The sequence below is a fragment of the Miniopterus natalensis genome, chromosome 2 (assembly GCF_054644295.1).
Source record: "Miniopterus natalensis isolate mMinNat1 chromosome 2, mMinNat1.hap1, whole genome shotgun sequence".
NCBI classification, from domain to species: domain Eukaryota; kingdom Metazoa; phylum Chordata; class Mammalia; order Chiroptera; family Miniopteridae; genus Miniopterus; species Miniopterus natalensis.
In genome coordinates, this window is record NC_142082.1 from 171437228 (window position 1) to 171450032 (window position 12805).

Consider the following 12805-nt stretch of genomic DNA (forward strand, 5'->3'; position numbering starts at 1 on the left):
CAAGTTTTCCCTGCCTGGGAGGTGGCGTCTGGGAAGCCTGTTGTCCTAGGAGGTGCGTCATGGGCCTAGCAAGTTAGACACGTGAATAGAAATCAGCTGCCACAAGACTGCGAGTCTCGAAGGCAGAGTAGGCCTGGTGCTTGTTGGTAGGGACCTACTGGCTTTTTTTCCTTGGGAACCCTAATTCCATTTTCACTTTTGTCTTTTCATTTTCATCTACCTATCATCTAAAACTGAAAAAAAAAAAAAAATCAGAAGCTGAATTTAGCATAGATTTTAAGAAATGGAAAGAGGCTTAGAAATGATAAAGTATCGCATTTCCTGAGGTGTGTTCTGCAGACCACCCCCCTGCAGGGGGCTCTCCCCAAAAAGGCCACTGCAGCCTAATGAATTTGGGAAACAGCACACAACACCCCCTCCTGGAGTCTGAGCATATTAGACTCGAAATGTCCCATAGTAAGTGAACTAGTTCAACTCATGTGAGCTTTTGTAGTGGGCTTGCGCCTCCCTTCCCAGGTCACAGGATTTCTAGGGGAAAAATGCTCTGAATTTCAAATCTAATTCTCCATAAACTGGAAGCATCCTAGACGCCATTGAATTTTCTTGATGGAACAGACGCTCATCAAAACATTTTGTGACCCCATAAAAGGTCTACAAGGTCAAAGTGGCAATAACTTTGCAATTAAAAATGTATATGTATTCATACATGTCAGCTAAAAGATTAAATGTATACTTAAGGCACCTTCTTCCCCCCTTCCTTCCTTCCTTCCTTCCTTTCCTTCCTTCCTTCCTTCCTTCCTTCCTTCCTTCCTTCCTTCCTTCCTTCCTTCCTTCCTTCCTTCCTTCCTTCCTTCCTTCCTTCCTTCCCCCTCCCTCCCTCCCTCCCTCCCTCCCTTCCTTCCTTCCTTCCTTCCTTCCTTCCTTCCTTCCTTCCTTCCTTCCTTCCCTCCCTCCCTCCCTCCCTCCCTTCCTTCTTTCCTTCTTTGCCATTTGGGCAGCCCAGGGGACTGACTCGTATCAAAAGAATTTTAAGGCTTCAGGACTGGACTGAATGTTGAGCTGCCCTACATAAAGACACAAAATCCATGCTCAAAAGGGCTTTTTTTAGCGCCAGCAAAGCTTGTTGCATCTCAGAATTGCTCAAAGGCCCGGGTCAAGGCTGGTGGCCTTTGTTACTATTTCTGAAGTGAGACAAACTGCTCCCCTAGAGAGGATTAGAACGGTGGCTTTGTGGTATAAGATGAAAATCGCTTGGAGCTGATACCGGAATCCTAAGCTAGTGAATCTACTTGAAATGAAACACCTGGATGAGGCCATAGACGATGAACCCATTCTCTACTCGGTTTCCAGTGGCTCGGGGACAGCATGTTGGTCTTCAAATGAAACATTGGACTACTTTCCCCCCATATTTCATTGCAGTATTCCCATGTCACATACATATTTAGCTAAAAAAACTCAAGGGGGCAGATGGTCCACGGATATACTTTTTAGTTTGAATATAGAATAAAGTTTGGATACTCTTATGACGAAAAATTATATATTTTTAATTTAGAAAGAAATGCTGCAATACTCAAGGAAAGGCTGGACTTCATCCTGGAAAGTATCGGAATATTAATGTTGACAGTCAAGAAAAACACTGTATGGAAGCAATGCACCAATATGAGGCCTGCAGGGTCAATATTTTCCATTATTTCTATTTTATTTACTTATTGCTTTCTGTTTTTTTCAGTTCTTTTACAAGGGCGGTGGGAAAACTTTGGACCATAAATACACTTCTGGCAAATCTATCTTAGGCCTTTTAGCAGGAAGAGAGGCCAGACTGTCAACTGTGATGTCAGCAGGCGAGGAGAGAGAACAGGTGGGGACGGGCTGACATGGAACACCGCGTACCTATGAGGCACTCCACATATGTTCCTTCATTTCTATCTAGAAACCTGAAGTATATATCCTTGGCCCTGTGTTACACACAAAGGAAATCAACTCAGGCACGTCCTACACTGTGTCTAAGACCAGGGAGCAGGGAGCTGCACTGGGATGTGAACTCTGACACCAGTCCCACTGCCACAGGGAAAGGTGTCCACGCAAACCAAAACATATGTGGACAGAAGGGAATTTTGCTGTTTAAAGAGACAACTGCACTGCACGAGAATATGCTTAAGTCACCAGAAACCTCATGCTGAAATGACTTTAATCAACACTGTTGATCCCGTGTGGAGAAATGCATGCAGAGATATTCAGAGTGGCCCTGGCGGGCTTGGCTTTGCAGGCCTCGCTGTTGCCACATGTCCCTTTTATGCTATTCTCCCCATGCCTCCCAAAATAGAAGGAAGTTTTTAAAGGCACATGAACAGTCTCTCCTGTTTCCAATCCTCAAAGATGGAAAGGAATGGGCCACATGCAGGACGGTCCATGCTCTGGGCATGAGCCTGACATGCCTTAGAATGGTGCAAATTCCCCATCACTGTGGTCCGTGGTCCATGCGTGTTTGCCAGAACTCAACAGACTGTTTCAAGCAGTCTTACCCATGACACCGAACTCCCAGGAATATATGACACTCAGTATCGATGTAATTATTTAATTATGTATGTTCCAAACACATTAACAGAGAAGAATTGTCAAATTAAAATGACATTTTAGAATTCTCCTGATCATAAATTATTTCATGGTTACAGCCATATCTGCTCTGTCTGCTTCAAACACAGGATGCCCAGTGCACCATAGCAGAGCTCTCCTTAATCAGCTGGTACCATCTTGAGGGTATGTGGGGTGTGTGTGTGTGTGTCTGTGTGTGTGTATTAAAGGAACGTCCTACACTGTTTTCTAGAAATCCTTTCATTGTCCAAGTTTGTAATATCTGGACTACTTTTGAGACTCAATCACAAATAGGACTATAAGCAGTAAAACCCCATAAGGACATCGTTACAAGACCAACTTTTGCATAAGCCAACGGACCCAACCTTGATGCTCCCAATGATGTTTTGTAGCTGTCTAATCTGACTGATATTCAATATAGAAAACCACAAATATTGTATGAGGCACTGAAATTTCTTTTTCTTCCAAACAAACCCAGACTACTCTGTCCTGCTATTTGGAAATGGCAACCAGAGAAGCCGACAGACACAGTGAAGGAACAAGGAGACTGGAAGACATCTCCTGTATTTCGATACCAGAGCAAGAAAGGAATTCGTCAGCTCTGAAAAGTGAGGTCGGTGGCTGAGCAGTGACAGGTCTGATACTAGGTAGGAGTGGAGTCCTATAGAGAAAGCTCAGGAACACCGAGTCTGCAAAATGCCGTACACTAGGTGTACCTTAATTCTTGGTGAGTGTGCCAAGTATCTTAACTGCAAGTTGGGCATTCAATACGTTCCAGGTGCATTTGGGGAAATAAACTGTCCAAAGAGGGCAGCTACTCACCACATCAAAGGCGGTAAACACGTGACAATAGTGGTGATTGGACTTCAAATCTTTTGTGATATAAGCAAACGTGGAGAGGTCTTCCGGGTCCTGGGCGGCACAGGAGATGTTACGAATTTCATGCTCAGCAATTATGTTCTGGAAGAAATGACATAAACAAATGACCATTGCCAACCAGCATATTTTGGAGCCAATGCAAAGGACCCGAGAAGCAGCTGCTTTCTCCCTTTCTAGAATGTTCTAGACCAACAACATTCGAAGGGATCCAACACACTCTCCGTGGGCATATGTATGCCAGGTCTGGAAGGAATGTCTTCATTTAATTAATAACCACCTAAAATAGTCACATCCTGGAGCAGCGGTTCCCGCCAGGTGCGCACAGAAGCAGTCTGGGTGGCAGACGCTTCTTTAGAGAAAGTAATTGCTAATCGTTTACTGTTTCCATTCCCCAGGGACCCCTGGAGGTAGGCAGGGGGGCCTCCCGCTGGCGGTCTGGAAAGGCCCACCTGCCACGGTCTGCAGGCCGGGAGCAACTCTGCCCCAGGAGGTGGCCTGTACCACCCTCCCGCCCCGTCTTGCTCCAGAGCAAAGGCAGGTGCAGAAGGCAGCAGGCGGGTGGAAGCATCAAGGTGCTGCCTCCCTCTCTCTTTTTAAAAAAATATGTTTTCATTGATTTCAGAGAGAGGAAGGGAGAGAGAGATAGAAAACATCAATGACGAGAGAGAATCATCGGTCAGCTGCCTCCTGCACGCCCCCTGCTGGGGATTCGGGCGTGTGCACTGACCGGGAATCAAACCGTGACCTCCTGGTTCACGGGTCAACGCTCAACCACTGGGCCACGCCAGCCAGGCGAGGAGCGGTCTCTTTGGAGGGAAAGGCCTTGGATGCCTTGCGTGACGTGGGGCCCTGGGGATGATGACACTTCACTAACTGTCCCCACTGTGCACAATCATAAGTGGTGCTGTGGTTGTCATCAACTTATAGGTGGAGAAATTGGGACATAAAGTGTGGAAGTGCCTTACCTAAGGCATGTGGGAGAGCTGAGACTGATATCGGGGGTTGCCTGACTGTAGAGTTCAGGCTCCTTCAATGTCCGCAGTGCCCTCCATCCCCACCCATCTGTCACTGGTTTCACGTAATCTCATTTGTTTCTCTGTAGCATTTCTTGACGCCATCTCTCTGCCAGTCCCCTCATCCTAACCTGCCTCTAAGAATAACTGGTGGGAGGTGAGCGAGGAAAAGTGTAAGTACCATTATCCTGAAGCACAAAATGACTAAGGACCACCACTGGCTGCAAACCCTGCTGGAAACTTCTTTTGATACATAGATGTATTTAAAAAGCAAAAAATTTCACATAATGGTGCAGTCATTTTTTTTTTTTTTTTTATCTTATAACATCCCATTTACGTTTTCTGCAGTTGTCATAGATCTAACACCCTCAATGCTTTAGCTACCCTAATTAGGTTTTAATTGCACAGTCTTAAATAACCTGTCAGCAATACAACGTTCCGTGTACACCCATCAATGCCTAGAGACGCGTACAAAATGTCCTTCCCTGCCAGCACCCCCAGCAAGGACTTCGTGTCCCTCACTCTACTGAGCTGTGTGGCTGGGAAGCAATTACAGAATTAACACATAAAAGAAAATTAAATTAAGACATTCTTCACCGGGGCCTGTCTGCTGACACTGCATGCCGCGCTCTGTCAAATGTAACTCAAATTGAAATTGGAATCCCACAGACAAGTAACATTCTATTGCAAGGTACAGATTCAAAGCAGAAGGTCATGACCCTGTTCTGGCATTCAGATGGCACTTCATCAAGTAGAAATCTAAATCAGGAACAAGTTTTAAAATGAGTTAAACAATAATAAGATCTACAAATCTTTACAGGTATGTTAGCAGGTGCTGAGAGCTCCACCATCATTTTAATTGGGGGCTGTTAGCACCTTGGGAAGTCTGGGTGGATCCGGACTCACTTGGAACAGAACATTGGCTCTGTTAACTAGATTGGCATTTTGTGTTCTTGAGATCATTTACCAGCCTAAGGTAGGTCAACTTCTTGGGAAAGCATTACAGGGAAAACTGCCCTGTGATTTTTATGGCACTGAATTCCCTGAATCTTGCCAAATCATACGATGTCAAGCTTGACCATTTCCAATGGTGTGTGACAGCATTGTGGCCCTGGGGAAAATGTTAAAGTAGGTGAAGGGTGTCCTTGGAGAGCTCTCTTTCTTAGGACTGCATGTCGGTGTTGCCCCCAATTCATGTCTTGAAATCTTAACCAAGGTGATGGTGTTTGGAGGTGGGGTCTTTGGGAAGTGACTGGGTCGCGAGGGTGGAGGCCTCACGAATGGGCTTAGTGCCCTTCTGCTGAGCTGGCCCTCTCTCTCCGCCACGTGAGGACACAGCAGGAAGGCGGCCACCTGTGAACCAGGGAATGGGTTTTCCTCGGCGCTGAATCCGCTGCCCACTGGATCCTGGACTTCCCAGCTTCTAGAACTGTGAGAAATAAACGTCTATTGTTTAGCAACCCAGTCTGTGGTAATCTGTGATAGTAGCCCAAAGGGACTAAGACGTTTTCCCTATGTCTTCTCGGTGGTCCCCCGATTTTCAGGAAGCCCCACTTCTCTACTCCCTAGGAGCCCAGAGCTGTCTTTTACCTGCCCGCCCAGGCTGTCCTCTGTGCTGCTCCGCCGTCCACAACCACCCTCCTCTCCCACTGCTGAAACTTGTATCTCTGTTCCCGTGGTCTAAACTGGAGGGAAGCAGGCTAATAAACATATTCTGTGCTCAATTAAGAATAACTGATATGTTAACCAACCTAAGTGGCACTTAAAATACGCGGCTAAGATTCATAGACACGGAGAACAGGCTGATGGATGCCAGGGGGCAGAGGAGTTGGGGGATTGGGTGGCAAAGGGGGAAAGACTGAGAAGTGCAGGTTGGTAGTCACAAAAGAGTCACGGGCTGTAAAGTACAGCACAGGGAACACAGTCAATCGTATTGTCATAACCACGTGTGGTGCCAGGTTGGGACTGGAAATATCGGGCTGAACTCTTTGTAAAGTATATGATTGTCTGACCGCGACGCTGTACACCTGAAGCTAATACAAAATAATATTGAATGGAAACTGTAATTGAAAAAAAAAAAAGCCTTTAAATGGACGTATATTGATGGCCTGTGCAGGGAGTATTTTTCATTAGAACTTGATATATCTGCGATGCCAGAATGTGGTGAGGACCTGGGATCCCACTACTGAAACCCTGACATCATCATGAGGGACAGGCTATGCACCTCAGTTTAAAGTGAACTCCTACGTCGCTCAGCCTCCGCACCTAAGCACATTCTAAGGAGCCCAGAGCTTTTAAAAGGCTTAAGAGAAGGACAGGAGGGACTCACTGTGCCCCTTCTTTGGGACAGAAAATTGGGCAGCTCCCTTCAACAAGGAGAGGCTGTCTTTTCACCTGTTGCCTTTCATCATGTTGAGAAACAGCCACAGAGGGGTCTCGCTGGCAGGTGTAGAGTAGAATTTTGGGTCCAGACAATTAATAAAGAGGTTCTGAGAAGGATGTTTGATAATGAAGTGATGGAGCCCAGAAACTGGCCTCTCCCTGCTTTCCTCGCTTTGGTCTCTGACAGGTAGGGCCCCCCCCAAGTAGACACAGCAGCTCCAGCCCAGGGCTAACTGGCGACACCTGCGGAGTGGGCGCTGCTAATGAGAACAGCACGCATGGCTGATGGGCCCTTAATTTGACTCCAAAAAACAACAGGCACTTGTTTAGGCAAATATTCGGAATTGATTTGTGCCTAAAAAACAGCATAAGCCAGCCCTGTTTGAAGTTGGCATTCAAAACACGCACACAGAAACCCAACCATGGCACCGCTTCTTGTTCCTAATTGGGCCGGGTGGGAAGATGGGTGAGGGGGTTGGGCTGGGAGGCCAAATGCAGCCCACCCTGGTCCAGGGGCTGGACGTGGGGACGTGTCATCTCTGGAAGACTCTGCGGCCCGGAGGACGGGCCTGTGACTGAACGGTCGCAGTCCTCGGGGCCCCGTGCCACCTCGGCCACGCTGGAGCTGCCTCTGAGCTACGGGTCTACACAAAGCTCCTGTGCTTCATCGACAACATTTTGGCACTAAGCCGATTCCAAGTCCCGTTCTCAACTCAAGATGGTTTCCCACTTCTTCCTTCTTGACCCAGGATTAGCGATTCGTTGCCTAAGTTACCAGGCAACACATTTCAGCTGACAACTAGGCATCGCTGAGCTCAGCCAGAGCCACTTGCTTCTGAGGGTAAAAGGAAAGGCTCGCTTTGCGGAGGGTTCAGCTTTCACAGTCTGATGGGGGCGCAGGGCAATGGGAGGCTGGCTAACACCATCACCTGCTGGCGGGGGCAGCAGCGGAGCAGCAGACACAGTGTCAGGCGAGGGGGTGGCAAGTCCAGCGTCAGTCCTTCTGCAAGACCGACTGGCCGTGTCACTGCGGGCAGGGTCTCAGGCCTGGGCTCCTCTGCCTGCCCGCTGCGGGCTGAACGACCCCTGTACCAGGGCAGGGTGAGGGAGCTGCGGTGGTTAGGAGAGGGCTGTTTATGAAGAAGGGAGTCCAGTGAAAACATCACGTACAAATGTTCAGGGGTGACTTCTGGTTGTGCCTTATTACGGGCTCAGTGGCCACTAGCCGCTAAGGTTGCAAAGTCCCCAGTATGTCTACATGTCCCAAGTAACTTCACTCCAAATCGAAGTGCCCCCCAAGGCAACACTTCCCGGGGGAGAAATCTCCGGTACAGACCAAGAGCAGGACCCTGGAGCTTATCAACCTGCTCCTTCCCTGCTGTGGGCGTTCGAGGTGGGTCTTTGCTACAGAACAGAGTGGCGCAGGAAGACGCCGCTGCAGGCCCTGCCGGCTGCCAGGTGTCTGAGCACAGTTCCCTCCACGCCGCAACTGGAGGGATCGGGGTCCTTCAACGGTGGGTCCTTCATGACGCCTGAAACCAGGCCTGCAGCCCTTCTCAGCCTTGCACCTGCAAACTGCACCGGGGGGGCTTCACACCATTTCTTTTCTCTACCCTTCTAAATACTGTCTGTCTACTCAGGCTTCTCACAAAGCAGCTACCAGACTGCTGCCCTCGGTCACCGGCTCTCTCCCTAGCCACTGTCGGACGGGGGTAGATCAGCTATGTTGCAGGACACTGGGATGGGGAACCCGGATAGCCAGTTGAGGTCAATGTCCCCACATTACTGAAAAATGCAAGCACATGTTGTCATCTAGTCATAAAGAGGTTGGCTCCCCCTGCCATCAACACACACACTTTGCCTATGCTCTAGATTTGAAAGTATGCTGAGGACCACCCCGGGGACTTAAAGAAGAAATGCTGGCCTTCTTTAGTCAGTGCCTTTAGTCACCTAAATTACCTTTTGCATATCTTTTGGTGCTTATACTTCCAAAGAGCAGTCATCAGTGAGCAGAGGTTTATCTAATTATTGGCCGTTGAAGCAGAAATGTCTCCTCAAGGCATACAGATCTAGTTCTACGATCTTGATGTGTCTACGAGCAAAATGCAACAGAGCTGACGAAGCTCGCTCTCGTTCCTCGGATCCCGGAGAGTGGGTCAGAGGGGATGCTATTCATACAGACGCATCCGGTCGTACCCCCAGATTCCTGGGATGACAGCTTAAGGCTCCGGGAACTTTGCAGGGGAAATGCCACTTGTATAGAAATTGTCAGAATCCGAGGCCGCTAAGGTTGTTCATCTAAGAGAGTGTCAAGCTCATACACTGAAAATACATTGCTATTCATGGTTTTCAAATGCAAATGGGGTAGAGACAGTTGCTCCAGGTTAGAAAAAAAATCCAAATGCCAAAGTCTTTCTTGAAATTTAGACACAGAGATAGCAATGGTATCACCAACGAGAGTTCCGTAAAGTTTTGGAACTTTTTAAACCAACCGACTATAATTTAAGAATAATGTAAGTTTATGCACCAGTAAAAATGCTTCCAATAAATAAAAAAGCAAATCAATTGGGATTTTTCTAATTAAGTCTCCACAACTGTGATCTGACAATAGTAACTGTCACCAGCCCGCTGCAGAACTGAAGCTAACATGCCATGTAAGGCACTGACTCTGTCAGCCAGCACGATCAGGCTGGGTTATGAGCTTTCTGCTTGGTTTTCAGAACTGTTTCTAAAACTGGGAGGTTGTTTCCCTACGTAAATTTGGGGAGCTTGGGCATATCTGACTGCTAGTGCAGCAATCTCCTTCATTACAGAAAAAAAATCCAGAAAACTTCAAATTGGTTGACTCAGATGCTCAGGTTTAGTGTAGACACCACGGGACTTGCCCTGGTATCTGAATCTAGTTGCCCTGATCCTAAGGCACCATTAAGTTCACCTGTTTCAGGCCTCCTGGTCCCAGGGGGAGGTCTGGGTGGGCAGTCCAGAAAACAAATGGTATTCACCATCGGGGCCCACCTCATTTCCCCTCCTTCTATACTTCATCAGTTGGAACGTGTAGGAATAAAACACATGGACATCGGAGGGTTTTGTGAGGAGGAGCCAGTCAGCTTTGAGTTTAGGGAGAGAGAGGGTTCACACCCAGCCTTTCTCGCACTCTGTCATCTTTGCCAAGAAAGGAAATTTAGAGACAACCCAGCTGTCCACACTTGACGAGGGTCCCCCAAACTCTGCCCACCATGAGTACAAAGTCCCAGCAGACTCCCAGCACGGCCTGGCCTTCTTTTCTGATTGTGTCTCTTAAGAAAACAATATAGTGGAAATTCTTTTCCTTCTCAGCAGCTGAGAATTAAACGCAGTTATAAAGTACCAAAGTCGGGAGAATGTGTTCCTTGTGTGAGGTGTTCATTACATGTATCAAAAGAAAGGACATATGTATCTCTAGAGAAAGAGAAAGGCAGATGTTCTAGCCCTTCACCGGGGGACAGTTCCTTTGATGGGAGAAAGATGCCATCGCTGCATTTTCATTCTATACATAATTATTTTTCCAGTTCTAATGCTCTCTACATCCAGTGAGTGGCCACAGTCTATTAGAGAAGGCTCCGTGGAACAGTGCAAGCAGCCTGGCCGGGCGCGGCTTAGAGGCTGAGCATCGACCTGGGATCCAGGGGATCGGGGTTTGATTCCCGGTCAGGGCACATGCCCGGGTTGTGGGCTTGATCCCTAGTCAGGGGCGTGCAGGAGGCAGCCCATCAATGACTCTCTCATCACTGATGTTTCTGTCTCTCTCTCTCCCTTTTCTTTTCTCTCTCTGAAATCAATAAAGACATATTTTTTAAAAAAAAGTGCATGCAGAGTGTGCATAGCAATCCTAGGTCAATCTCCCCAAATCAAACGTGCCCTCCTGTATAATGTGTGTGTGTGTGTGTGTGTGTGTGTGTGCAGTTGTGTTAGGGAGCATGGAGTTCGGGGGGTGGGGAGTGATTGAAATGCGGCATGTTGGGCGTTAGATCACACGCTCAGGACCGATCTGGTATGGAAGCCACGGAGAGGTGCGGTACCCACCTTATTTGTTGCGTCAATAAATTTGACTCCTTTATACGAGACTGAAAGAATAATAGTAGGGACCTTCTTCATTTGCTCTGTGGACTTCTGAAATTAAAATTAGAAAGCGGTGAGAGCAGTCTGTGTTGCATGGCAACTGAAGCACATTATTTTTTCTCTTGAACGATTAACATGAGCTCAATAACAACACACACGCGCACACACACACTCCCGCAGCAGACACGCTCTAATTTAAATGCAGATCCCCCTTCTCCTGGGCTTAGCTGTGGTTGGGGCTTAGACAGGGTCTGTCTTGCACATGAGGCTCTAGAAAGAGCTTGCCCTGCTGCTTCGTGTGGGCGAAGGAGCACCCCTCTCCGACGCCGAAGGGAGAAACCAACGCTGCCTCCTACTGCAATTTCAAACGGCGGTCCCTCTGCTCGCCGGGCCCTGCCAGGCTTGCCTCCCAGGGCGAGTGCAGCCTTAACAAAACAGATACCACCCCTCCCTTGTCCTAGCCACTCTGTCTTCAAGGCACAGGTATGTCTAAATACATACTTTAAAAAGGGGTTTAAAATACATCGCTGTGAATTTTTCCTGAACCTGCCCAAATCCGTGAAAGTCGATGGTGTATTTACAGCGGAATCGCCGTGACCGCACAGGATAGGAAACCGCCTGGCACACCGAGGCCGCCTGGGTGCCGCCTGGGTGCAGCCTGTGTTTTGAGCCGCAGCGAAACTGGCAGGTCCAGGGCACCCGCCTTAGCAGCTCACGCGGCTCTGCTCCCCGAGGCCAGGCTCTCAGGCAGATGCTCACGCCGGCTTAACGCGCTCAGTCCGCAGCGTCCACGGCCTCGCGCAGCTGCGGACACGTTCCGCGTCATTCAGCAGGTGCCCTTCCCGCTCTGTCTGACCCCGCACCCCGGCGCCGGCCGTCTGTTTACTGTCCCCGCTGTGGAGACTCCCCTAATAATCGCGTTAGACGTGCAGAAGGACCTACCTGACAGTTAGCCTGGTTGATGTTCCAGACAGGACAGGTGGGCGCGTAACAGGAAAGAAAATACATACGAAGGTGAGTGGGTGCAGTTTCAGTAACTCGCCAGCAGCACGCATTCGTTAAAAGTAAACAGAATCGGCTTTACGGCTCAGCGTGGATGCAGAGAAACGTTATTTCAGAAAAGCCCAGGGCTTTACAGACCCGCCTCTCCTTTCCCCCGCTGCTCCCTCGACACTGTTCACTGCACCGCACGGTCACCTTCCTACCGTAGGGAGCTGGGAGGAAATATGAACTTTATTTCTTCATTTATATGTTTCCCAATTTTCCAATTTTAAATTCTGCCATGTGACGAGAATTAACGGCGGCCTTTAGTTGTATGGTGTGAACGACGCCGTTGACCTCGATACTGATAATTATACTGCCTCTCACGTGAGCCACCAAAAAGGTATTTCACGTCCTGATTATTTTGACACATCGTTTTGACAGTTACTACACCTGTTTCAAAGAAAGATAATGGACTTCATATTTATTAGGTGTTCCATATAGTATAGAAAAAAAGCTGCTCTTTTGAAGGGCTTTTTAACTAGTTATTTATTTGATTTTTATTGTTGAAAGTATTACAGATGCCCCCGATTTCCCCCCCATTCCCCCCTCCTCCCAGCTCCTGCCCCATCCCAGGCCTTCATGACACTATGGTCTGGGTCCCTGGGTTATGCATATATGCATGAAAGTTATTTGGTTAATCGATTCCTGCCCCCCTCCCCCTTTCCCTCTGAGATCCCTCAGTCTGTTCCATGCTTCTGTATCTCTGGACCTATTTTGTTTGTCAATTTATTTTGTTCATTAGATTCCACACTAAGTGAGATCATGTGATGTTTGTCTTTCTCTGGCTTATTTTACTT

At 48.1% G+C, this 12805-nt stretch overlaps 1 protein-coding gene across 5 annotated transcripts in view; it reads right to left on the bottom strand.

Annotated features, from left to right (window-relative positions):
- Window positions 1–12805, bottom strand: part of ANKS1B (ankyrin repeat and sterile alpha motif domain containing 1B) — a 693028-nt gene that overhangs the window by 17861 nt on the left and 662362 nt on the right. For all 5 annotated transcript variants that reach the window (XM_087814846.1, XM_087814845.1, XM_087814848.1 and 2 more), the window contains 3 exons: window positions 11907–11918; window positions 10929–11015; window positions 3415–3552 (listed from right to left, as the gene is read on the bottom strand). In XM_087814846.1, the coding sequence (XP_087670972.1) occupies window positions 3415–3552; window positions 10929–11015; window positions 11907–11918 (237 nt within the window). The remainder of the gene's footprint in view (window positions 1–3414; window positions 3553–10928; window positions 11016–11906; window positions 11919–12805) is intronic.